General features: G+C 46.1%; 1 protein-coding gene across 1 annotated transcript in view; it reads left to right on the top strand.

Annotated features, from left to right (window-relative positions):
- Window positions 1-11286: 11286 nt before the first annotated feature.
- Window positions 11287-25550, top strand: part of SLC22A2 (solute carrier family 22 member 2) — a 29793-nt gene continuing 15529 nt past the window's right edge. The window contains exons 1-4 of the mRNA XM_049654539.1: window positions 11287-11714; window positions 13543-13646; window positions 18683-18837; window positions 21214-21382. Of these exons, the coding sequence (XP_049510496.1) occupies window positions 11304-11714; window positions 13543-13646; window positions 18683-18837; window positions 21214-21382 (839 nt within the window). The 5' untranslated portion in view covers window positions 11287-11303. The remainder of the gene's footprint in view (window positions 11715-13542; window positions 13647-18682; window positions 18838-21213; window positions 21383-25550) is intronic.

Below are 25550 nucleotides of genomic sequence, written 5' to 3'. Positions count from 1 at the left end.
TTGCAGCGTAAGCAGGTAAGGGTGCTGAGCCCCTGATGACGCCAGCGGCATTCCTGAGCTGTCTCCCGGAGCTGCCGGCCATCTCAGCGAAGGGCAAGGAACAGCTGCTGAGGCCACTGGCACCGGCTGTCGGCGAGGATGTGCCCTGCCAGACAGATCCCCAGCAGCGCCGAGGAAAAGTTGTGAATTTTGTCACTGGCACACTGACATAGATTGGATTGGAGCTAGAATATCGCTGGTGGTCGTTTCCAGCCGCCGGCCTCTAGAGTCGATGACAACGGGCCTGCAGTGTCAGAGTCCAAGCTAGGCCTGCCGAGTGACCATGAGCAACCTATTAGTGAGGGAGCTTCTCACGCACCAGGGAGGGCTGGTTCACAGAGATACAAATCTCCAAGGATAAAGCAGGACATTCTGGAGCCTGCTTTCATTCGCCCTTTGCTGTCTCCTTTACTGATTTGTCAATATGGTAGTAAGAGGCGAATGACAGGACCGTAGGGCTTCAAAATATGAATTTAGGTTTCTTTTTCCCCTGGGCATCTGAATGTACTGACGAGAAGAAATGACCTCCAATAAAACTAGGTGTTTTCATGAAGCAAACTCTAACTTTGCATATATTACAACCAATCATCAAACGGACAAAGGCTGTGTAAGGATTTATTTGCTGTTTGGCAAAGATCTTGGTCACCCAGGCACCAGTACCACAGAAAATGATCAGATTATACAGAAAGCCTCGGAGACTGGCTCAAGGCCTTTGTTTTTTTCACAGGTAAAGGAGGCGGGAAGAGATATTTTCTCAAAAAGAAAACGTGACCTTGAAAGGAACATCTCGGTTACGTAGAATCACATCAATGAGCATCATTGAAATTTCACAAAAATCTTGGTTCTTTAGTAAATTGTAGACAACTCAAATGGCTCGCCAAGCCTGCGTTTTTCAGTAGAAGCGACGCTATTTTGAGGGTCTGAACCAGAGCTCTGATACAAACAGGATGCTTGATTAACTAATACTGGCCAACAGCTCTTGTGATTTCTGTGGAAACTGCTTGAGGACAGGCAAAGGAAGACCAGGGTGGCTATCCCCCAGTCTGTTTGCAACTAGCTGCAGAATCTAAGGCTCATCACTTACCCTCTCTTGGTCTCCATTTCTTATCTCAAAATAAAGAATTGGGATTCAGGGTGCCTGGGTGGCTCAGTTGGCTAAGCATCCGACTCTGGCTCAGGTTATGATCTCACGGTTTGTGGGTTCGAGCCCTGCGTCCGACTCTGTGCTGACAGCTCTTTTAACAACAACAACAACAACAGAATAAAGCTTCTTAGTCATTGGGAATATCTTCCCAATAAAAACATTTACAATGACTGTTGACAATGATTCAAAGTCTTCCAGGATATAATCTATATCCCAGCAGTAAAATTAATCTTTGGGGAAGTTACCTTAATAGTTGTTGGGACGATGTCTGCCAAATAAATGATTCATCAAATAACATCTTTGGTGCCGAAAGAAACAGGAAGCTTGTGAAAATCTAGGCTGTGGGATCTAGGGAGGCAAGACCTTCCGTGTGTGATTGTGGGTGTTGGGCCCACACATAGATTCTAAAATAAAGTAAAGCCAAAAGTGTTTTCCACACCAAATTCCCTTTCACATTCATCTTTGCCAATGGAGACTTTGTCTAGAAGAATACGCGTTTTCTTTGCTGACCTGCACCCTTCCCCTAAAGCCTGAGTCAGATGTCCCCCACCCTGGTATACGTCAGGACACTTGCACCGCTAGACCTCTTGTATTTATTATAAATGTTTCATTGGTCTGTCTGGCTCCCTGGACTCTACTTGCCCTGAGGAAGAAGCCCATGCTTTATTTCTCATTCTCTGCACCTAGCTACAGTAGATATACAGCAGACACATCATAAGTATCGGTTGCCACTGGTCAACGTGGTAGAGGTAGCAGATCTCACTGCTCCTTGCTCAGAGAAATGCTGGATGGAAGCATTGTTAGATAGAAAGCCAAGCTCCAAAGCAAGAGAAGGATATCCCTAGAGGCTTGAGTCGCCGAAGGAATTCTAAATCAGAGCAATGGCTCTTGAGTTTCAACATGAGTTGAGCCCATGGGGTGCCATCCACCCCTTGTCACTGGAGATTACTGCCTAAGGAAAAACAGAAGCCAGGGACTTAAGCCCTACTGGTGATGAGCAGCTGAAACTGAGTTCCCCAAATAAAGCTAAAGATGGGAGATAACTCACTCCCAAAAACACAAAACTAAGGGAATCTCAAAAATATTTTCAAATGAGTAGGTTTTAAAAGTTTGAATATGTAAATATATGGATCGTTGAATATGTAACGCAAGAATGCAGAATTACCTTAAAAACAGCAAAGAGATTGAAGAGGTACCAAACAGCCATTAAAATCAAATTCTGTACACAAGTTGAACTGTAGGCTAAATACAGCAGAAGAGGAAACTAGTCAGTTGAAAATATCTCGGAGAACAAAGCAGACTTTAATACAGAGAAATAAGGAGATGGAAAAAATAGACCAAAAGTTTTTTTTAAACGAATGAAAGAATGAAAAACTCCAAATTATTTATGAAAAGACTCCAGTTGGGAGAATGGAACAGAAATAATGTTTGAAGGGGAGAAAAATGAAATAATATTTGAAGGAAAAAAGGTTAGAGAATCTTCTAGAATAAGGACCCCTACCAGACTTCTCCCCTCACTTTGATAGAGCTGTTTTTCTTCAATCAAATAGGAAAATTGGATTGTTGATTGCACCATTACAATCTCAGAGCCCTAGAGTCTAGGAGAGTCTAGAAGAAAGTTGCTCCGCTCTGAGATCTGTATTTTTCCTGGTGATTTTTTCTGATGAGGTCTGAGAATCACACCCCCAAACGTGATATCACATATCATTTTCTGTGACTACAACCCATCACATTGTTCTGTCTCCCCAGCCAATGCCAGTTTGGTTTCTTTGCACAGAGCAGCTAAAGCTTATTCTAACAAATGACTAGTTTGTGAGAGACAGAAGATGTAAACACGCAAACAGACTGACTGCAGCAATCAGTCCGGAAAGCCAGATAACCACTTGTAGCAATCAAACTAAAATGGCCAGGACCTGATTAATAATTGACAGCTTTTCCTCATTTTTGTCCCTGTTTCCCATTTATAAGCAGCCAAGAAAAGCCAACTCTGCGCCCCTAAGCAATCCCGTGGACGCCCCCCTCCTCGTCAGCTGCCCCCAGCAGCCCCGTGCCCACAGCCTCCGTCACCACGCACCCAAAGCCATTCCTTTCTTCCCTGAGAAGCTTCCCACCATGCCTGCCTTTGAGTCTCTGCCGAAACACAAGTGATGGTGCCTGACTCCCTTGTTCCATCAAGCGCCAAATAAACAGCATTTGCTTCTTCTCATTTGGGTGGTTTTTGTTCATTTCCACACTTGTTCATTTTGGCTTTTAGAACAAATTCATTCTTTTCCCTAAAGAATGAATTATGTCACCCATTAATATGAAGAAAAGAGGTAAAATTTTTAAAAACGTTAAATCTCAGTTATACGCTTCACATCGTATTCCTTTCTTGCTTGCTCTGGGTAAATGAAATACAGCTTGCTGGTCCCTTAATTGACTTCCAAACCTATGCAAACTATGACCTTAGGCTCTCTGTTCTCACTGTTCCTGAATCAAAGAAACTAAAACTCTGAGAGCTGATCTTGAGGGAATCTCAGATATAAACACAACACTTCGGTAACTTCCCATGGTTGCTCGTTTCAGTAGGAAGTCCACAGATCTTTCCTAGACTTCCAGTTGAATTTGTCTTTCTTTAAAAAAAATGAAGAATTTCTAGAGGAAGTGATTATATCAGTGATATGCTGGATAATTTTTCTCTTAATTAGACAGGCCGATAATCCAAGGAAACCAAGAGGACGTGGGTGGCCGTTGATTCAGAAACCATACGCCTCGCACGAACCAACTTGGCTCTGCCTATGCTAAAGTGGAAGTCTGAGAGAAAGAGGGAAATGTTTACATATATTTATGCTGTGATGATAGATCTCTAGCATAATAAGTTTTATGAGTCTATCTGTGCATGACATAACAGACTGGATTTACCACCAGCAAATCTCAAAGTCCTTAAATTATGGCATGTGAAAGGAACCCTAGAGAATCTGGGTCATTCTCTTCTATTTATGGAAGAGGAAATTGAGACTCATTAACTGACTAGCTTAAAGTAACTGGGGGAGATAGCCCATCTAAGACAAAGTACAGATTCTTTTCTAGTCTAGTACATGTTTCATTATACCACACAATGATCACTGGGTTCCTTTTGGCCCCCAAGCTGGGCACTGACTTTTATATCTCTAATTTAGGGGTCAGCAAATCACTTCTATAACTTCAAAATCCAGTGGAATTTGATTTTATTGCCCAAACTGTATAATGAATTATTCTGATATCTGCTTAGAATTTTTTCTCAAATGGCCGTTTGTACTGTGGGCTGCCGAATTGGTATTTACATGATAAATGAGTAGCCAAGTCATCTGGAATTTCTAAGTGATAAGAGTTTCTGTTAAGATTAGGTTCCTAGGGCACCTGGGTGGCTCGTCAGTTAGGCGTTCAACTCTTGATTTTGGCTCAGGTCATGATCTCATGGTTTGTGGGATAGAGCCCCGTGTTGAGCTCAGGGTTTACAGCATGGAACTTGCTTGGGATTCTCTCTCTTCCTCTCTCTCTCCCTCCCCTGCTCGTGTGCTGTCCCCCTCTCTCTCTCTCAAAATAAATAAATGTTTTTTAAAAATATTAGGTTCCACTGCAAGGTAACACAGATCCAAACTAACAATGATTTAAATAGACATTTGTTACTTTCTCATGAAAAAGCCAAAAGAAATCATCATAGTACCTGCAGGGAGGCTCTATGCCACAAAGCCACCATGGAATTTGTCCCCTTTGGTTTGGGGTCAGGCATCCTCACCTTCAATTTCATGGTCCACGGTGGAGGCAAGAGCATCAGAATGCTGCAGGCAGAGGAAGCAAGAAAGGACAAAGAAGCAGAAAAGACGTGTACCAGTTGTCAGTTGTCTTCTCCCTCCTTCCCTCCCTCCTTCCCTCCCTCCTTCCCTCCCTCCTTCCCTCCTTCCCTCCCTCTTTTCCTTTCTCCTTTCCTCCTTTCTTCCCTCCCTCCTTTTCTGCTTCTTTTCCTCCCTCCTTCCTTCCTTCCCTCCTTCTGTCCTTCTTTCCCTCCTTCCCTCTTTCTGTCCTTCCTTCCTTCCCTCCTTCCCTCCTTCCTCGTGCATCTGTGCCACATCATAAGCAGATGAGAGGTTGTAAACACTGTTATCCTCTGTGCTTTGGATAAATGGTTTTAAGCAACAATAACTTGGTCAAGGAAGAAACTGGTCACTAATCCTAAATTTTAAAAAATAATAAAAGCTGACAATTATGGAAATGAAAATCTTTAAAAATTTTTTCTTAATGTTTATTCATTTTTGAAAGAGAGAGAGAGAGGGAGGGGCAGAGAGAGGGAGACACAGAATCCGAAGCGGGCTCCAGGCTCCCAGCTGTCAGCACAGAGCCCGACGTGGGGCTCGAACTCACAAACCTGAGGCGAAGTCAGACGCTTCACAACTGAGCCACCCAAGTGCCCCATAGAAATTAAAATCTCAACGATTCTTCTCTTCTCAGTCTCCAATAGTTCTCCAGGTAAGACTTAAAGGGTGTTCCTTCTATGCCACCTGGATTCACTATTTCTCCGAAGACAGGAGTCCAACCAAGTTCACTCTTTCCTGGCTCTTGGAGAGGTTAACCACCCACGACAGTTTAAATGGTCTTTGGATATCAATCAGGTGTTTGCTTTGGCCAACAGAACTGGATGTGCTGAGCTGCCAAATCGAGGAGCTCTGGATACTGAAGCCCCGATACTCTGCAGTTAATTTTACATAAGAAATAAAATGGTATGTTATTTTTATTTTTTTAAGTTTATTTACTTTGAGAGAGAGAGAACAAGTAGAGTAGGGGCAGAGAGAGGGGAGAGAGACAATCCCAAGCAGGATCTGCACTGTCCAGAGCCCGACCTGGGGCTTGAACTCATGAACCGTGAGATCATGACCTGAACTGAAATGAAGAGTGGAACTCTTAACCGACTGAGCCACCCAGGCCCCCCGGGGTGTCTTGTATTTTAAAGTGCAGAGTCCAGGCCAACAGCTACCAGCTTGGGTGTAGAGGTGGACACATTATGGGAGAGAGAAGGTGCTACAGGAGGGAGGGGACTTGGAACCAGCAACGTGACCCTCAAGCCTCCCCCTCCTGGCAAAGACCTCCTGATCTCACACCCATCTGACTCTGACTTCCATGCTTAAAAGGAATAAGCACAGAGCCATCCTTTCATAGGGAAAAGAGAACCAGTAAACAAAGGAAAAGATGTCGTTATTGAAGGGAGCTCCAAGGGAGCTGCCACGAGCCCTTGGGCCTCCAGCCTCAGCAGGAAGGTAAATACAGTGGGCTGATTAAGCAGTGGCCTCCTCTGCCGTGGCCCCAACTGTGCTTGGAAAGCAACCAGCTGGCTGTGTGGCACACACATACCACCCCACCCGCGCGCTGTGTGGGGTCCTGGATGCAGCCTGTTAAGGGAAGATAGAAGCCATCTTGCACATCAGGGTTGTCCCCGGGGGTGGGGACAACTGAACGCCTGTCCCGGCGGGATGGGAGGGTCTACTCCTGAAGAGAGGCCAAGGTCAAAGAAAGTCATCCTCCAACATCTAAAGTTCTGTGTAGGAAAGTTTTAACTTAACCTACCTGACCCCAAAAAAGGAGAACAACGTCCAAGTGTGTGGGAGTTTTGGAAGACAAGTTCTGATACAATAGGCGGGAGATCTTTCCAGCAATCTGTAACATCCAACAACGGACTGTGCTCACCTGACCTAGGAAGCATTTGTGTGTGACTATCTGGGACAGATGTCTACGGGGAATTTAAGCGCGGTGCTATTCTGATGTCTCCTGAGGTCCTTTCCATCCGATGTTCTGGGTCAAGCGGATCTCTTGCCACCGCGGCTGGCCACAGGACCCGATGCCTAACCAGCTGGCAGCGATGCACATGGGCAGCAGGGAATTGCAGAAGACCCCGGCAAGTGCAAGACAAGGTGGGGGGACAAGGAGGAGGGGAACAGGGAGAAGAGAGGGATGGAGTGAGGAAGGTCTCGTGAATCAACATGGACCAGTGTGAACCACCCAGGGTAGTCCCGTGTGTTCCTGCACATCAGCTCTCCGACTTGGGTACAGTAGCCAGTTCACGAGTTAGGAGCCTTCCCGGATGACACAGATGCCCTGGGGCAAGGCAAGACCACGGTCTATGTGGCCCCGCCCCTCCTGGCCCCACCTGGCCTCCTGCCATTATCCCTGTGAGTCACAGAGAGAAAACAAAACATGCATCACCGTGAGATAATCTGTCTTCAGTCATCCTTGTCTCGAGTAGACTTCAACTTACCCGAGGGGCAGCACTGACCCAGGGCCACATCTTGCTTTTTCACTGTATCAGACATCTAGTGTTAAAACCATCCTGCACGACACAAGACCAGAGACCCTCCTCTCCCTTGCTGATGGGTCACCTGGCTCTGCCCTGTCGTCCTTCAAAGACCCAATGCCTGGCTTGTTGCCGAGTAGGAGTCTAACTGCCCACCTGAACCAGTCCCTGTCCTCCCGTGGGGAGAGCTGGGAAAGTTAGTGTAGACACAACCAGCCTTCCTCCGTGCCTCCAGAAGTTAGCAGCCTGGGGACAATAATTATTTACATTGCAAAAGAACCTGATAACAGATTGAGAAATAGTGCTGATATTAATTATAATAATCATCAAATTATGTGGATTAAATGATCATTCACCATAGGATCAGATTAGCCCCTTATCATACTTGTGAGTATGTAAGCAACCCCCCAACACCACGGGAAGTGATAAGTGCACAAGAGACCAGATTCAAATAGTAAATTCTGAGTTCGCTCTATCTTAGGTCCCGCATCTCCCTCTGTGGTTTCTCTCGTCCGGTGGCTCAGCTGCCTGTGGCTTTGCTGTGGAGTCTGGTCTGTCACCTGCCAAGGGTGGGTGTTACGGCAGCCATGCTGTGGGCTTTGTGCCTGTGCTCCTAGCCCATGGGAAAGTGTGGACAACAGGCAACCAGTTGCTATAAGTGATCTGAGGTCTTACCTTCTCCTTATCTGATTGTTTACTCTAAGTAATTCATGGTGCATTTCAACATCATTTCTCCTTGGCAAACGACACTCATCTTGCTTCTCACCTGGTGCTCTCTTGTTCCCCGTATGAAGGTCTGGTGTCCTAGTAAGAGGCAGTCAGGACCACCTCTGGGTTCTTGGGACTGGAGTCAAGGTTCACGACCTCGGTCACTTTTTAAGGAGCCCACTCTCACAGCATTTCTGGTGAATGACGGGAGGCAGGGGAAGCGAGGGACACCCTCGCCTCCGGTTCTGACCCATCCTTACTGGCTAGCTGACCCTGAGGAAGTCCCGAAACTGCTCTGATCCTCGGCATCCCCGTCTGTGAAAAAGAAGCATTCACATCCACCACGCAGGGGTGTTGTTCAGATGACAGGAGAGAAGTCGCACGAACACAGCCCCTCGAGGGCTACCTGGAGCAGATCCCGTGCAGACCACGTCCCTTCCATTCCTTCCTCCACTCCGTGCCATCCTCTCGGTCCCAGGCCCTGTAAGTCCACCTCTGGTTTCTGTCATCGGCACCTGGGAGAAGAGGCTGGAGGGGGAGGGCGCGGTGCCAAGACCAAAGCCACAGCTGGCCATGTTTGACTCTGAGGAGAAATCACAGACCACCTGAGTCTCTTCACGTCGGCCTCAGCAGTGGTGCAGGTCTCTGCCGTGTGATGAGTGTCCCCTCAAAGAGGAAGAAGTCCTCATTCTGGTCATCCGGAGAGGAGAACGAGGTCCAGTAGGTAGAGGTTGGACAGGGACAGGCACCAGAATTGCATAAGATGGCACCTTTCCGTAACTAGAAATTTCAGGCAGTGAAGCTGGCAGCCTCCGAGGCTGAGGATCTTGTTGAGGGATCCACACATTTGTCCGAGGCTGGTCTAGGTGACAGCTGGTCCCTGCCAGTTGTTCCCAGCTAGGGAATAATGTCCAAGGTGCTCAGCACACTTGTTCAGATGACTAAATCACCCTGCAGAATTGCAGACAGCAACTCTGAAAGGAAGGCTACATCACATGGCGTTCGGACACTCTTTCAAGACCATTTGGAGAGACAAAAATGATTTGAAGTCAGTAAGATACCGACCAAAACACAGGAAAGAGGAACGAGATGTCCACAGGGCTCATAAAAAAAAGTTTTGACTTATTCCTGGGAATCTAGAGAGAGCAGGCTTTTGCTGGGGCTCAGGGTGCCTGCCTCTATTGGTATTTTTGGCTGGCGGGCTTCTCCAGCACCCGGTCTGGTTTACGTGAAGTGGAAAGAAAACCCGGAAGAAAACTCACCCGCCGTGTCTCTGGGCCCGGATGTCCCAAGCCAGTCTGACTTTATTTCCACTGTTCGGTCTCTTAGAATTGTTTTATAAATAGTATCCAGGGGCCTTAGTTGTACTGAGTGGGAAGAAAAAGTAAAGTACATCTACTCCATATTTCCTGGAAGCAAAAGTTGAAAGTATATTTTTCTTGTTCGACACTGTCTCATCTTTTTGCTGGTTGGCATTACTTATCTGATCTTGATTTTATGAATGACTTTTCATTTGTATTTGAAAACTCTCTCCATCTCAGGAGCTCCTGAGGCATGAACTGGAACGTGTCTCAGATTCGTGGGCCCACAGCCTCGTCTCTCATAAATGCTTCCCAGCACCCACGGCGGCTGCAGAATGAGCCACAGCTTTCCAGGAGGTGAGATCCCCGTTCGCCACCGCCTACCTCTGACCTCGGATAGTCACGATGCAACCACAAATGTAATCCATTTCTCGTTGGGTTTTTTGGTTTTGTTTTGTTTTCTATTGACTAGTCAGTGGGGATAATTGCGATGGGCTTTGTCATTATAACTTTAGTGCCAGAAATTCTCCCCCAAACTCTTGGTCCCGCAGGGTCTGAACCCACTCACGCGGCCAATGGCAAACTGAGGAGGACAACGGTAGGGACCCGCCCGGCCTGATGCACCCCTGCACCAAGCAGAGCACCCCTGTGAGCCAACACAGGTGCAGCAGAGGCTGATAGGGTCCCCACAGGCATCTGCTTCTTGCTTTTTCAAGAAAACAAGACGCTCAAAACTGCAGGAGGGAGGAGGATCCTCATGAGCCACTACTTTTAGGACCATTATCATACCCACTGACTAGTCAACAGAAGAAAAGGAAGAAAGAAAGCGAGATTAAATTTCTGGTGTTTTCATATGCAGATGTATCAACAGGCCACCTTCTCCATGGGGCAGCTTCCCGCTGTAGGAAGGATCCTTTTGCACACCAGGAAAGACGGACTGACTGTTTGGTGTTTGGATGCGCCCAACACCAACCTAAAGAGGCATCCTTGACCGCGGGCAGAAATCTCTCGGACGAAAGAAGAAAAATAAAAACATTCCTGCCTGCCTGCATTTACACGTGACCCGTATGTGTGGTGAACATTTTATTCTTTCCCGACAAACGGGTCAAGGGAAGGACACTTCAGGGTTGAAACACAAGAATGTCAGGTTGGCATTCTTTGAAAAGCAGAATTATAAAATCTAGGTGGGGGGGGGGATTAAAACAAGCGTGTATCCCCAGTGTGCTCGCTGTTGTTTGTAGACTGAGGCCGGTGGCAGAAACTGCAAACCGCTCTGAATCCAGACAAGAGCTCTGACCCAAGACCATGATTCACATTCCACTGGCGAGCAAAGCCAAATGCGTGTGCGTTCTCTGTAGCACCTTAGAGAGGAGGTTGGCTGCGTGGGTGAGATACGAATATATTAATTTCCCGGACGCTTAGCCTACCGGGGAAAGATTAACAGGCCCGTGATAGGTGAACGCTCTCCGATTTCTCCCTGGGTGATACAGAGGAGGGCTTGTTTGTGGGGGTGGGGTGAGGTAAGGCAAGCTCTTGGGGAGCGATCTTACCACACACACAACATCTGGCCCTGTTTCTTGCTCAGGGCACCTCGGGAGAGCGGCAGGACACATGTCCGCTGGAGGAGGGCACAGTTGGAAATTAGCCTGACCAAGTAAAGGTCTGGATCAAAGGTTGGTCTCATTCTAAAGTAAACTCCCTCCAACCCTCTGACTTTTGGATAAGAGCTGAACTGAGCCGGCCACGGCCTCACTCGGGGCCACTCGCACCAGCCCGGGGAAGAGCATCAGGACTCCTGCCTCCGATAATAATGCCAACTGTGGATGACATCCTAGAGCACATAGGGGAATTTAACTTCTTCCAGAAGCAGACGTTCTTTCTCTTAGCTCTGCTCTCGGCCGCGTTCACCCCCATCTACGTGGGCATCGTCTTCCTGGCCTTCACCCCGGATCACCGCTGCCTGAGCCCCGGGGTGGCCGAGCTGAGCCGGAGATGCGGCTGGAGCCTGGCAGAGGAGCTGAACTACACAGCGCCGGGCCCGGGGGCCGCGGGCGAGGCGTCCCCTCACCAGTGCCGCCGCTACGAGGTGGACTGGAACCAGAGCGCCCTCAGCTGCGCGGACCCCCTGGCCGGCCTGGCGGCCAACAGGAGCCACCTGCCGCTGGGCCCCTGTCGGCACGGCTGGGTGTACGAAACGCCCGGCTCGTCCATCGTGACCGAGGTGAGTGAGTGCAGGACTCAGGGCAGGCGAGAGCCAATACACTGGCTTTTCTTAAGGGAGAAGCCAGTAAGGCCTGGTTCTTACGCTGTCTGGACGTGATTTGGGGGCTCAAAGGATCTTATAAAATCCTCATTTCCGACAAGAACACGGAGCCTCTTATTTGTCTGGAGGATGAGTGAATTAGTTAAAACTTCGTCAAATTCTGGCAATAATGATTCCAGTTTATGTAAGTTTCAGGGGTAAGAAACAAGGAAAAGCATAGCCGAATTCTTGGACATAATTCCAGGAAAAGGAAAATTTTTAAGCCTTTTTCTGGAGCCTGAAATTTCATGGAACTCACCTGAACGGTGCCTTACCATGATACAATACAATTTTCTCTTGATAGCTACTTTTTTCTCTTGGATTTGCTCAAAATGTTTGCATAAAAACCATCTGGGGTTGATGTTTCTGCTATGGCGCTATTGTTTTATTAAAAACTACAGTCAACATTAATATCTAATTGTGAAGCCTCCTTTTAATAAATACAGAGAAAACAAAAAAAAAATGGGGACCTGCTTTTATTGGAGGCAAACCAAAATGGGAGAGTGCATTTATTCTGAAAATACAGAGAAAGCCAGCTGCCTGGCTTAATTTAAAATGACTGCTTGGGTAACGTGAAGACATTTTGTATAAACAGACATTTAGGTACTGGAGCTTTTCTTTTTTTTTTTTATTAAAAAAATTTTCTTTAATGTTTATTTGCTTTGGGGAGAGAGAGAGAGACAGAGACAGAGGCATGCGCAGGGGAGGGGCAGAGAGAGGGAGACACAGAATCCGAAGCAGGCTCCAGGCTCTGAGCTGTCAGCACAGAGCCCGACGCGGGGCTCGAACTCACAGACCAAGAGATCATGACCTGAGCTGAAGTCAGAGGCCCAACAGACTGAGGCACCCAGGCTCCCCAGTATAGGAGCTTTTCTTAAATGGTCTGATGCTTACATGAAACCGTAGATAGAGATCACAGATATAACATCATACAATTTCAAGAGGCTTTACAACGTTGCTAATCTCATCCCTTCATACAGAGATGAGAAAACTGAGGCCCAGAACAGAGAAAAATTTTGCCCAAGGCCACAGAGTTAACAGTTCACTCTAGAAACCAAATTTCCACCTGTTCCTTCAACATTGCCTCTTGTTCCAAATGAGAGTGAATGTAGCAGGCTGTGAAAACATTCCAGATTCCCTTACTATTTTTTTAAATGTGTATTTATCTATTTTTGTGAGAGAGAGGGAGAGAGCATGAGCAGGAGCAGGGGAGAGAGAATCCCAAGCAGGCTCCATACTGTCAGAAGGAGCCCGATGCGGGGCTCGATCTCACGACCGCGAGATCATGGCCTGAGCTGAAATCAAGAGTCGGAAGCTTAACCGACTCAGACGCCCCCCGACCCCGGTTCCCCTACTGTTAAAGAGACAGCAAAGAGACACTGAATACCCCAGCTCCCTCGGGCCAGCGTTGGCATCCAGCTTACACACCCATTTGCTCTTGCGTATCAACATTTTAGAAAGGGAAAATGGAGCACTTACCTGATTTCAGCTGGTTTCGCCAACAACAGATTTTGGCTTAATGACATGCTTCTAGGTGGAAGGCTAAATAGATCGTGGGACAAATCTCTTGGTTGTATAAGGAAAATTCACATAAGCAAAAAAAAAAACAAAAAAAAACAGTTGGTTTATGGCCATTCATCCACATCAGCTCAAGGCAAGGAATATTCGAGGAGTTCCCTGGGCTGAGCTGTGTCTAACAGGATTTTGTTTTCTCTCCTGACCTGGGAAACCTCTCGCCCCTCGGCAGTTTAACCTAGTGTGTGCCAGTTCCTGGATGCTGGACCTGTTTCAGTCGGCTGTGAATGTAGGATTTTTTATCGGTTCTGTGGGTATCGGCTACATAGCAGACAGGTGGGTGTCACACAAATGTGGTGGAATTTAAATAGTCCCGCAGGTCCGGAAAACACTCGGATTCACCTGCCCCTGCTTGAATAGCATCCTTTCCCAAAGCACACAGACCACAGTTTCCTGGCCTCATGGCAACCGTCTTGACAATTCGAGATGTCTTCCACTGCTTTGATAACCATGACCGACGTGTCTGTTTTCTAATTCCCCGGGGTCACAGAGGAATGTTCTATATTGGGCAGCAGTTTTTCCGCGTGGACTATCCAGAAGCCTAGGGTTAGAAGGGAGAGTAATAAATGATTTGATCCCTTTTGTGATTCCCAGTTCATTGGCCTCATCACTAGGTCCCCATTCATGAGCCATCAGGGCTCCTAAGCTCTCCCTCCTCTGCCTGCCTCTCATAGACCCAAAGCCAGTGTAGACCTGCCCTGCAGCTGTCCTTGCCTAGCCCACTGGGTCACAGAATTCCTGATAGGGATCCTGGGGACAGATGTAATTGTAGGTACGGAACCTAGGTTATCATCTGGTAGAAGGGACACAGGGGCCGTCTACCCTGACAGAGGTAAATATCCACTATCCAATGTCAGTGTTCCCGGAGAGAGACGAGGAAAGACCTGTGTGTGTGGAGCATACAGCAAATGGTCCTCTGAGGAGGTCCGGTTCAGGGAGCTAGTTTTCAGTGAGTCGCACTAATCCAGCTCTGCCTGTATCTTTTCTATGTCCATCACTTTGCACTCCCAGATTTACTGTGCTGAAAGTGCCTTTTAACATGCATTTTTACTCGGTTGATGGCCAATTAGATATTTTTCGGAGTCCTCAAAAGAGAAAGGACCAGAAAAATTTGCTTTTATACTTGATACTTGAGCACTCGAAATACCAACTATTTATTGGGTGTTTTCCATGTGCCAGGCACTGTGCTCCAGTGTTTGAACAGTATCATTCTCGCGAATAACCAGAGCCAGTGCTATGCAACTGTATAATAAAGACATATAATCTAGGTAAACACGCTTTATGCGTATTGCTTTCCCCAACTAGATCTGTGGTAGAGATAAACCCAAACCTGTATTATATTAAATGTAAACAGAATATTTTCTTTGATGATGCTATATGGTCAGGCTGGATGGAAACTTGCAAATGAGTTAAAGATTGGTAACAATAGTTAATCCATCCCCTCCCAGGGGTATCTGCGCGTTCACAGCCCGGGCCCACTGTGGCGGCGGGAGGGAGAGGGGATGGCAGTCGAGGCCGCTGAGCCACAGGGCAGTCCATCCATCGCTCCACTTCAGCAACTGTCTGCTCCGCCCTCCTTCAAAGGTTCTTCCTGGGACTTTGTGTGGGAGGCTTGTGAGGTAAAAAGGAAGGTCATTTGCTTTTATTTTCATTGCCCCACAACCAATAGGTCGATGGTTTGGAGATGAGCCCTTAAGTCAGGAGAGCTGCAGGCAAGGGACGGTCTAGAGTGTGTGGCTGTCCGGCCCCCTGCCTCCTTGCCCCCTCTCCACTCCCTCCCTCCCATAAGGTGGGGATACTAACACTCAGCTGCCAGGACAGAAGTGAGCAAATAGGTGACTGAGCCTCTCGGCTGGTTAAAGAAATGAGTTAATTATTCTCATCCCACTCACAGAGAAGGAGACAGGTTATAATTCCCCACCCTGACAGTGCATTCCTGATTTATAATCCTGAGTCAATTATCCACCTTCTTGGATGACCTCATCTCATTATTTTGCTCCTATTGTTGAAATCTTCTATGTAAAGTTGATTACTCATTATTCTTCCCCAAAAAGCTATATACAAATCTTCATTTCTTTTCCTTTTTTTTTCTTGAAAGAGAGAGAGAGAGAGAGAGAGAGAGAGAGAGTACAAGCTGGGGAGGGCAAGAGGGAGAGAGAGGGAGAGGATCTGAAGGAGGCTCCACGCTCAGTGAAGAACCCAACGACGCGGGGCTCAGTCTCATGACCCTGAGATCATGACCTGAGCTGAAATCAAGAGTCAGACACCCAATCGACTGAGCCGCTGGGCGCCCCCATTTATGTTTCTCAAATTGTCTGAATTTCTGTTGTTTATTGCCTCTTCTGTTCTACTTGCATATGCGGGTGAGAGTCACAACAGCCATTGGATTAAAAAGAAAAAGCAAGTTATCTTTTGCATAATTAATGCTTTTTTCTGAACAATACTCAGATTTTATACAATGGTACAAAATCTCATGGAAAATCATTTCGTGCTACGGATTAAACTAACATTACTAAAATCGATTGCCTTCTGTGATGCTTTTTAAAGATATGAACCAACAGCTGATGAGGGTATCTTTTAGAAGAAAACCAGGAGGATATGATGAAAAGGTTACAAATAAGAATACTGAGTTTTACACCATGTCAACTTTCTGGAAGTCAGCTTTGCTGATGGAAGGGAGGAAGGAAGGAAGGGTGTGTGTTAGAGAATTTGAAAACAAGCCCTTAATAATATGTCTAACTTATGTCATCATTCAAACCTCCTAAAGAACATTTTTTAGTATCACCTGATGCAAAAAAAAAAAAAAAGAGTAATCTCTCACCAATTCCAGATTTTTTACTCTACTGATGGGTAATTGTAAGTTCTGTATTTAGTGGCATGCCTGTAAATGTTTAATGACTGGCTTTCTGAGGGATAAAGGCCTGGTGTGTAGAATTTGCTGATTTCCCTGGTGTAAGTACTCCCACAGTGGTCCATTTCAAGCCACCAAAGTGAGGCCACTGGACACAGGGTTGGCCGGAAATAGGCACCATCGTATGGTATTTCCACTGTACGGATACAGCAGACGGAGGTAAATAATCTCATGAGCACAGATAATGGCCGAACACAGTAGAGTAATTAGGAAGCAATGTTTTGCATATTTATTACACTTGTTTTTAATCTAATTTCCTTAATTTTAAGTGTAGGATTTAATTTCTAACAGTGGCTGTGTTTAACAATTAGCTTGCAAATTTTCTGAGATCCTAATGACCAACTAACAAGAGCCAGCCCCCATTCCTCTATATTTCGTGATGGAACTAGATCAGAGCAGAATCGGAGTCTCAACGGGTCATAGTCAAACTTACCCAGCTATGTGAAATCTTCCAAAACAAGTTCTCTGCTACCGACCATGTGCCAGGCACTGTACTGGGCGCACTGATGTGTTATAGGTCATTTAGACTCATCACAGCCTCTTAAACATGATTTTGTTATTCCCAGTTTGCAGATGAGGAACCTGAGGCTCGGTGTCGTGACTTTATTTGGCACGTGTCCCCCGCTGAAGTTTTTCTGCATCACAGATTTGATTTTCTGAAGGTTTTCATGCTCTCAGTTTCCAATGGCAAATATTCTCTCTTATCAGCCACAGGATTTTGTCCATCTACAGGAGCATGACTAGTATGGGAGGCCCAGGTCAACTTTGGAAGCTAAAGAGCTATCACCTGAACAAATGTTTAAAGACTCTTTCAGGATAAAGGAAGGGGTGTGGGTAGGAGAACACAGGAGAAGAAAGGCTAAAACATTTTGTCAAGATGGGATTTTGGAAGACTTTGAATAAAAGGCCAAAGAGGCAGATATTTACAGTGGGGAACCATTGGCTGAGAATTAAGAAATCAATGGTCCAAACAGTGTCTTAAGAAGTTTAGCAGTTTAGGGGCACCTGGGTGGCTCATTCGGTTAAGCATCCAACTCTTGATTTCAGCTCAGGTCATGATCTCACTGTTTGTGACACTGAGCCCCACGTCAGGCTCTGCGCTGGCAGCATGGAGCCTGCTTGGGATTTTCTCTCACCCTCTCTCCCTCTCTGCCTATCCCCAGCTCATGCATGATCGTGCTCTGTCACTCTCAAAATAAATAAGTAACCATACAAAAAAAAAAAGAAAGAAGTTCAGCGGTTTACATTTATTACTCATGAGAATGCTTGATCTTTCAATTTCCGATTTAAAACATTAACATTCCCCGATAATTGTTAAGGATGTTGTGGATTATTTTCAAACGGTCAGCTGGTATTGAAATGGTCGCTAGGACGTAGCAGCCTAGGAGCAGAGTAACTATTAAAAAATATTCAGCCACCATCAAATGTGCAAGGGAATGACATAAAACAGTCCGTGACTTGAGTTTGCAGTGGATAAGCAAAGACTGACTAAAACATTGCCTTCTCTGAAGAATCTTTAAAATACCCATTAACGGCCAACTAGGACGACTCTTAGAACAAAACAAGGCAGACGCAATGACAACATGAATTAGCAGTGCTCTGCCCCAAAGTCAACTCTCAGACAGCCTGCTTGACACACAGAAGGAAAGACATGGGGGGAAAGGAAGCCAGTGTCTCTAGCTCTTTCCGTGTAATATCTCACTTAACCCTCTTGTCGACTGGGTAGGACAGGTCTTTTCCAGCTGAGGAAACAGAAAGGTTGACTAACACAGACATCGGAGTAATTGGTAAGGCCAAGATTCAACCAGGTTTCTAAGTTTTCCCCTCCTCTGTGTCCTGGGACCCTCTCCAGGTCCCTAAGCTGATGAAAACCCAAGGCTCTCAGATAGAATGTGAAGAAGCTAACCTGGGGTACTCCATGACAAAGGCCCTCCACCCCCGCAGCTGACACCAGAGACCATTTCCGGGGAGACATGCAAATACCACAAAGTCCAAAGGCAGTATTGAAATTTTTGTTTTTCCGAAAGAAAAACTCTCTGGGGTGGGCAGTTGATGGAGACTGTTGGTGCAGAGGCCCCAGCTTATAGGATGAAGGAAGACCCAGATGGGCCCCTGGGTGGCCTGGAAGAGTCACCCCCTGCCTGAAGACCCTCCACAGTGTGAGACTGAGAAGGTTCTGGGGCCCTGGGGTGAATGAGGCATAGAATTTTCACAGAGTGCCCTGGGGAAAAGTACTAAAGTGAACTGACCTGAAGTCAGGGATTCTCCCTAGGTGGGCATCAATCCACCTCTCCTGAGTTTGCCTAATTCAGAGCCAACCTCCTCTTGAGACTTCCATAACTTCTGTGCATTTTCTACAGCCTTCATGAATCTAATCTAATTCTATTGTCTCTCCTTGCAGGTTTGGCCGTAAGCTCTGCCTACTGGTTACGATCCTCATAAATGCTGCATCAGGACTCCTGCTGGCCGTTTCCCCAAACTATACCTGGGTGTTAATTTTCCGTTTGATCCAGGGGCTGGTCAGCAAGGCAGGCTGGCTTATAGGCTACATCCTGAGTAAGAATGTTTGTGGCTGCTGCTTGGAGAATTAAGTGACATTGTGCCAAAATCCATAGGAGAAGGGAAGGGCTGGGCCCCAAAACGGACCCAGCTTCAAGAAAATGTTTAGATATTTTTTTTTCTCTATCAAAAGTATTTCTAAAATCTTTTCAGCGCTCAGTCTACATTCTTTCTATAAAGAAAACAATGAAGGCAGAAATGAGGGTAAACATACCATCCAGATTCTAGTATAACTTTTTAGGAAAAAGCTTTCTATACCCGGGGGTGTTACATACAGAGAAAAATCTAGCCCTGCAGGTCTATACATAAAGAAAATTCAATGGTGAGACATACGTCAGCTTTATGAGGGACTTCACTGCTTTGCATAAATGGATTCTTGCAAACCACTGTTCTCCTCAATTTATAGACAAGAAAACGGAGAATATAAGCCCCGTGGGCAATCTAGATTCGACAGCCATTTGTCTGACCAGGAATATCACTTCATCCCACACACTGGTAGCCAGTTATGCTTAAACTCCACGGAGTCCGGGAGAATACTTGAATCCCAATAAATAGCATAACGCCTTTAAAGCCATAGTGAGAAAAATTAGCACCATAATTAGATCTGGGGGATTAACGCCATCATTACTTGCCCCTGGCTACATTCAAAGAGCATCCATACAAAGGGAAATGGGCGCTTTGAAATCTAAACCATCACCATCATAAAACTCTCATTACCCATGAGAACTAGAATATGAAGAGCTGGAGTATGTGTGCTTAGAATTTCACCTGGTAAAGTTAATTTGGGGAACTCTGTGAGATGCAGAAGGCTACTGTCTTGGTAGTCACCTCCCTAACGTATTCCCAGGCAACAAAAGAATTAATGTACAATTATTCAACCAGTAATTGGTTTTTAGAGCACATGATATGTAGAAATATGTGTAATTTCATTGTATAAATTTAAATTTCAGCCTTCTGCCCATTAATCTCTTCTCCAGTCCCTCTGAATGTCCTTGAGGTACACCTTGCTGCTTGACCTCTTCCCTCCCCACCACCCTCAGACGTCTCCGTGGCCGCAACCACTTTGAAAGACGGATATTTCTATTTATTGAGCACTTACAGACTTTTGTTTAACTCTGTTATAAATACTTTTTGATAATTCGCAGTAATTTCTAGAAACATTTTGGGGGCGCATTTATATTTGGTTTATAAATAGTTGACGTCTTGAACACGATTACTAAACATTTAGAGCAAAAGGTCTGTGGCTCGTGGAATATCTGGAATTGAAGTTCTAGAGTGTTTGCGATAACGAAATGACTATCCCCTAAGTCCATGTCCTGCAGACTTCATACAGCTGTCAGGGTGGAGCCATGGAATGGGGTAAAGCTGATTCGTATGCCACATGCAGAGCTATGCTGCCAACCTGGCTCTTGGAAAATAAAGAGCCGTGATTTGTGGAGTTGTCTGATATCTAAGTTGTAAATACTCCCACCATGACTGAGGTTAATGGGTTTAATGACCAAGTTGCAAAATCCCTGAAAATTTATAAAGCAGTTCGTGCAAGCCAATGCTAGCAGACTCCAATCAGTTGGGAAACCCACTGCTAGGTTTCCAAGACATTTACATGCATTATTAGGATTGGCAAGAAAATACTTAACTCATATAAGAGATGTTCATTTACATAAGAATCCTTTACAATCTCAATTCAGTGCTTGATCCATTTATTCACATCGTTAATTACCCCTGCCTTACCACTCTAGATCAAACTTTTGCAATTAGAAACAACTGGGTTATGTAAAAAAAAAAAGCAATCACACGGGGCACCTGGGTGGCTCAGTCAGTTAAGCATCTGACTTCGGCTCAGGTCATGATCTCGGGGTTTGTGAGTTCCAGCCCCGCATTAGGCTCTGTGCTGATGGCTCAGAGCCTGGAGCCTGCTTCGGATTCTGTGTCCCCCTCTCTCTCTGCCCCTCCCCAGCTCACGTTCTGTCTCTCTCTTAAAAATAAATAAACTTTAAAAAAAATGTTTAAAAAAAAAGCAAACACAACTTAAAAAAATAAAAACTTTGGATTGTTTCAAAAAAACATTTTTTTTGCATGTATCTGAAATCCAGTCACATTTTCCCTGGAAATTATTCTATCGATCAAACATTTTGCTCACACTGGCAGGCCTTTCCCCCCCACCCAATGTGGAATTACAACATCTTATATTAATACAACACCAAAATTATAACAAAATCAGTCCCAAAGAACACTTAAAATTATTCAGAAAGTTGTATACAACATTCTAGAACTTGGACTCTTTTTTGAGGCTGGCACTCTAGTTTCCCCGAAGTTGGATGGCCAACTCCCTGTCCTACTGACTTGCGTTGACCGTTTGGATTCTCTCTGCAGTTACGGAGTTTGTCGGGCTAAGCTATAGGAGAACAGTGGGCATCGTTTACCAAGTGGCCTTCACCGTTGGGCTCCTGGCGCTGGTGGGGGTGGCATACGTGCTTCCTCACTGGAGGTGGCTCCAGCTCACTGTTTCCCTGCCCAACGTCTTCTTCTTGCTCTATTACTGGTAAGTCCATTTGGAACAAAAAAGGAAATAACTTGAACTATTTTGTTTTCCTGAAAAGGCTACCTCTCCTTAATGCACACCATCCTTCTGTATTCCAAGGTGCCCTTCACTCTTTTCCTTCATGGAAAGCCCAGGTCAGTGTTTCAGGGATAAAAACAAAACAAAACAAAACAAAACAAAACAAAACAAAAACAACAACAAAAAAAACCCCATGAACTTCAACGTGTCTTGCCCTCTGGAAATCAAATGTCCTTTTGCTTCAGGCTTAAGAGTTTTATAACTCACATCTTTTTACATTATTAATGTGGTGTTTAAATTAACTTTTAGTGGCTGTAATGCCCTTGGCAGAGGTTGACAATATTACTATTCTCATTCCATCCCTGCTCAGAGGAGACTTTAGCGTACAAGTGTTACCACTTAACCACATCCCTGCCCAAGGCACATATCTCCAATCAATCCAGCAGTCTTTATCCCAGATCAGGCAGACCATGTCAGTCAGAGTCGCCAGGACATGTGAAACTTGTTTGTCACACCTGCCGGGGAAACTGTGGAAACAGCAGAAACTATCAGAAATTCCTAATGCGAGTTTACCTGAAATAAAACAAGAGGGATGCTAGGTTATCGTGCAAATCCTTCTCTCAAGCAACAAACCACTTTCTGGACGTTGTCACCTCTTCCTCCCAGAGTCATCCTGTCTAAGAATTAAGCATCTCAACCCTTTCCAGAAAGCCTGGCTCTCCTGCAAAATCCGATCAAACTCTGAGAGGGACCCTTACCTCCCTCCCATATCCATTCTATCTCCTTTATATCTCTGAAGCCACCCCCACAATAGACTCACCCTGGTTTCTTTGACATTCGCTCTTCCATATCCTCCAATGCATGTTTCACACTCCATTTCTAAAATTAGTTCCACCGTGTTCCCTTCCTGCCTAAAAATCTTTCAACGGTTTTGTTTTCCTGATGCTTTAGCATCACAGAAAAGGTGCATCTCTCATCCAAGTTCTGATCACCTCTGATGTGTTGCTTCTTGCCATTTTTACTCAATAGAATCAAATTTAATTTACCTCCAATTCTACGACCTCCGTGATGGGACTACATCATCGAAAATCAGTGGAGATATAGAGTAGAAAACAGATGTTTAGGGGGAAGAGTGGAGGCAAAGAGGTTAGGTAAGGGACTATCGTCATAATCCTTGCAAGAGAGACAGAGCCTGAGTTAAGACAAGTGGTGGCCTATGAAGAGGAGAAAACTGTAAATAAGTTTCATCAGTGAGCAGGGACAGAGCCTGGTGGAGACCAAATGGGAAGGTTTAGAGAGAGGAGGTGCCTCGTGGGTGGAGTGGAGGCTTCTGTGTCTGCACGTGCTGAGATAAGGAGCACAAGAGGAGGGGTGGGTTTGAAAGGAGGGATAATGAGGGTGAGCTTTGGACATGCCGAATCTGAGATCCATCTGGAAAGGACATCAACGTGTACACGGCCAGGGGTGGTTGAACCTGAGGATCAGAAATTCAAGAAAAATCCCCCTGTTGGTGGGTAGGGGATAGAGGCACTTCCTCAGAGGAAAGGAGCAGAGCCTGGAGAGGAAGCGAATGGGGCAGAACACAAAAAAAATATACTAAATTCTGAAAGCCTAGCTGAGGACAAGGAGCCAGGACAGAAGACAGAGGCGGTGCCATGGCTAGAAGGGGTGGGGGGTGGGCTACAGGGGCGGAGGGGATGCGATGGTCACCAGAGGAGGGACTCCATGCAGGCTGACCAAGGCCAGTGGGGGGCCCTGTCCCCTGCCCAGTGGCATTTCTCTCATGTCTCTGTAACCTTCACGTTTCACTGCTTGCTGGGATCAGCTGTTCACCTGACATGGTGAGACTGGCATGTGTGTCCCGGTAGCTGTCAGCTCTTAGAGGTGAGGTGACATTAGAAGCCCTCTGGCACAGCTTCCTGTCCAGGGCTGGAGCCCCAGAGCAATGCCCCCAGAGGATCATTATTCAGCCTCTGCTTGAAAACTGTTCTCGCTCTTACTCTGTCATCAAGCAAGAGACTTCACTGCAGAACCCAAAGCTCTTCTTCAAGAGACTTCTCATTGACCCGGAATTTACCTTCCCGGCATGTTTACCCAGGGTTCCTAATTCTGCACTGAGAGCTTCAAAAAATTAATTTCTATTCTACCGGGCAGCTCTGTACCTATCTGGATATGCCTCCGAGGATCCATCCAGACTTTCCACTGGGAGGCTAGCCATTTCTGGTTCCTGTCTTCTCTGACGTGGCTCCCAGGTCCTCCTTGACCCTTCAGCTCGCTTGACACCTGGCTCGGCTGACTCCGCTTCTTGGGGTGTGAGCGACTGGGCTGAACCTGTGCGTCAAATGTGATCTAGGAAAATCATGCTACGGCATCACGGCAGAAAGGATGCTCACCGTGAGCTGTGGATTGGCCGCCGCCGAGCACCACATTTCTGTTCCTGATGTCGAGCCTTAACTGAGGAATTGGATTTGATTCCTCTCTCCATGGCACTCCCACAAACATCCATCCCGAGTTCCTTTTGGGCCCTCTCAGAGCAACTTTCTCCCCCAGGGTGAGGCCCCGACATGGGGCCTTCCGGACTCTATGCCAGAACTCCCACCAGGGCGGTCCTTGTACCTCCTTCCTGCCAGTCCCTCTTCCTCCCATCGACCCTGAACCAGCTACTCCAAGAATACTCTCCAAACACAGATCCAGGTGGCTAGAGTCCTGCTCCAGGAGGTACAGGGCCGCCCACCCCGTGTCCTGCCAGATCCAGCAATCTGGCTTTTAAGCTCTGTTACCATCTTATCTCAAACTCTTACCTCCTTCCTTTGAGAAATCAGCTCTCAGAATAATATACGTAAAATACTTGGTTTCCCCCGTGAGGGAACTGCATTCTGCTGTCCCCATACCCGGCAGATCTCAGCACTTGCAAAGCCCAGCTGACCCGCCTCTCCTCCCTCTAGCACAGGGCTGCCTGGGCATCCGGTTGACCACCGGGGACCCTGAAGAGGATGCCCCAAAAGTCTCCTGCACCAGGCTGAACACAAGTCAGCGTGTGAGGGAGGAAAAACCCATGTAGCCTCTGCAAAATTTTAAAAAATTCTTTTCTTGTGAGAGAACTTTGAAGACTGCTTGTCTCAGCAACTTTCAAATACGCAATACAGTTCTATTAACTGTGGTCACCGCACCATACGTCGCATTCTCAGGGCTTCTAATTGTTTTGTAACTGGAAGTTTGTGCCTTCTGACCCCCTGCCCCCATGTTGTCCACTTCCTCCGCCAGCAACCACCCATCTGTGCTCTGTATCTATGAGCTCGGTCTGTTTGTTTTGGATTCTACATATAAGTGAGATCATGTGGTGTTTGTCTTTCTCTGACTTATTTCACTTAGCGTAATACCTTCTAGGCCCACCCATGTTGTCAGATGGCAAGACTTCATTCTTATTTATGGCTGAATACTATTTCATTGTGTAATATACACCACATCTTCTTCAGCCATTCATTCATCCATCCCCGGGCACTTAGGGTGTTTCCATGACTTGCTGAAGTAAACACAGGAGTGCATATATCTTTTTGAATTAGTATTTTTGTTTCCTTCTAATAAATACCCAGAAGTGGAATGGCTAGACCATGTTGTGCTTTCTATTTTTAATGTTTTGAGGAACTCCACACTCTTTTCCATAGTGGCTGCTCCAGTTTATGTTCCTACCAACAGTGCATAAGGGTTTCCCTTTCTCCACACCCTTGTCAGTGTTTATTGCTTGTCTTTTTGAGACTAGCCGTCCTAACAGATGTGAAGTGATATCCCCTCGTGGTTTTGATTTCTATTTCCCTGGTGATGAGTGATGTTGAGCATCTTTTCATGTACCTGTTGGCCATTTGTATGTCTTCTCTGGAAAAATGTCTATTAGGATCCTCTGCCCATTTTCCAAATCAGATTTTTTGGTTTTTTGCTACTGAGTTGTATGAGTTCTTTATATATTTGGGGTATAAACCTCTTAACCTGGCACATGATTTGCAAATGCTTTCTCCCATTCAGTAGGCTGCTTTCTGTTTTTGTTGATTTCCTTTGCTGTGCCACCCCTGCACGGTTTTATTTCCTTTGTAGATCCAACCCAACCTCACTTGCAGACACTTGACTGTGACCACTGCGGGAAGAAGGTTCAGTA

The sequence above is a fragment of the Panthera uncia genome (genome assembly GCF_023721935.1).
Source record: "Panthera uncia isolate 11264 chromosome B2 unlocalized genomic scaffold, Puncia_PCG_1.0 HiC_scaffold_24, whole genome shotgun sequence".
In the NCBI taxonomy this organism is placed as follows: domain Eukaryota; kingdom Metazoa; phylum Chordata; class Mammalia; order Carnivora; family Felidae; genus Panthera; species Panthera uncia.
The sequence above is the reverse complement of the archived record's forward strand: the minus strand, read 5'-3'. Positions and strand labels throughout refer to the sequence as shown.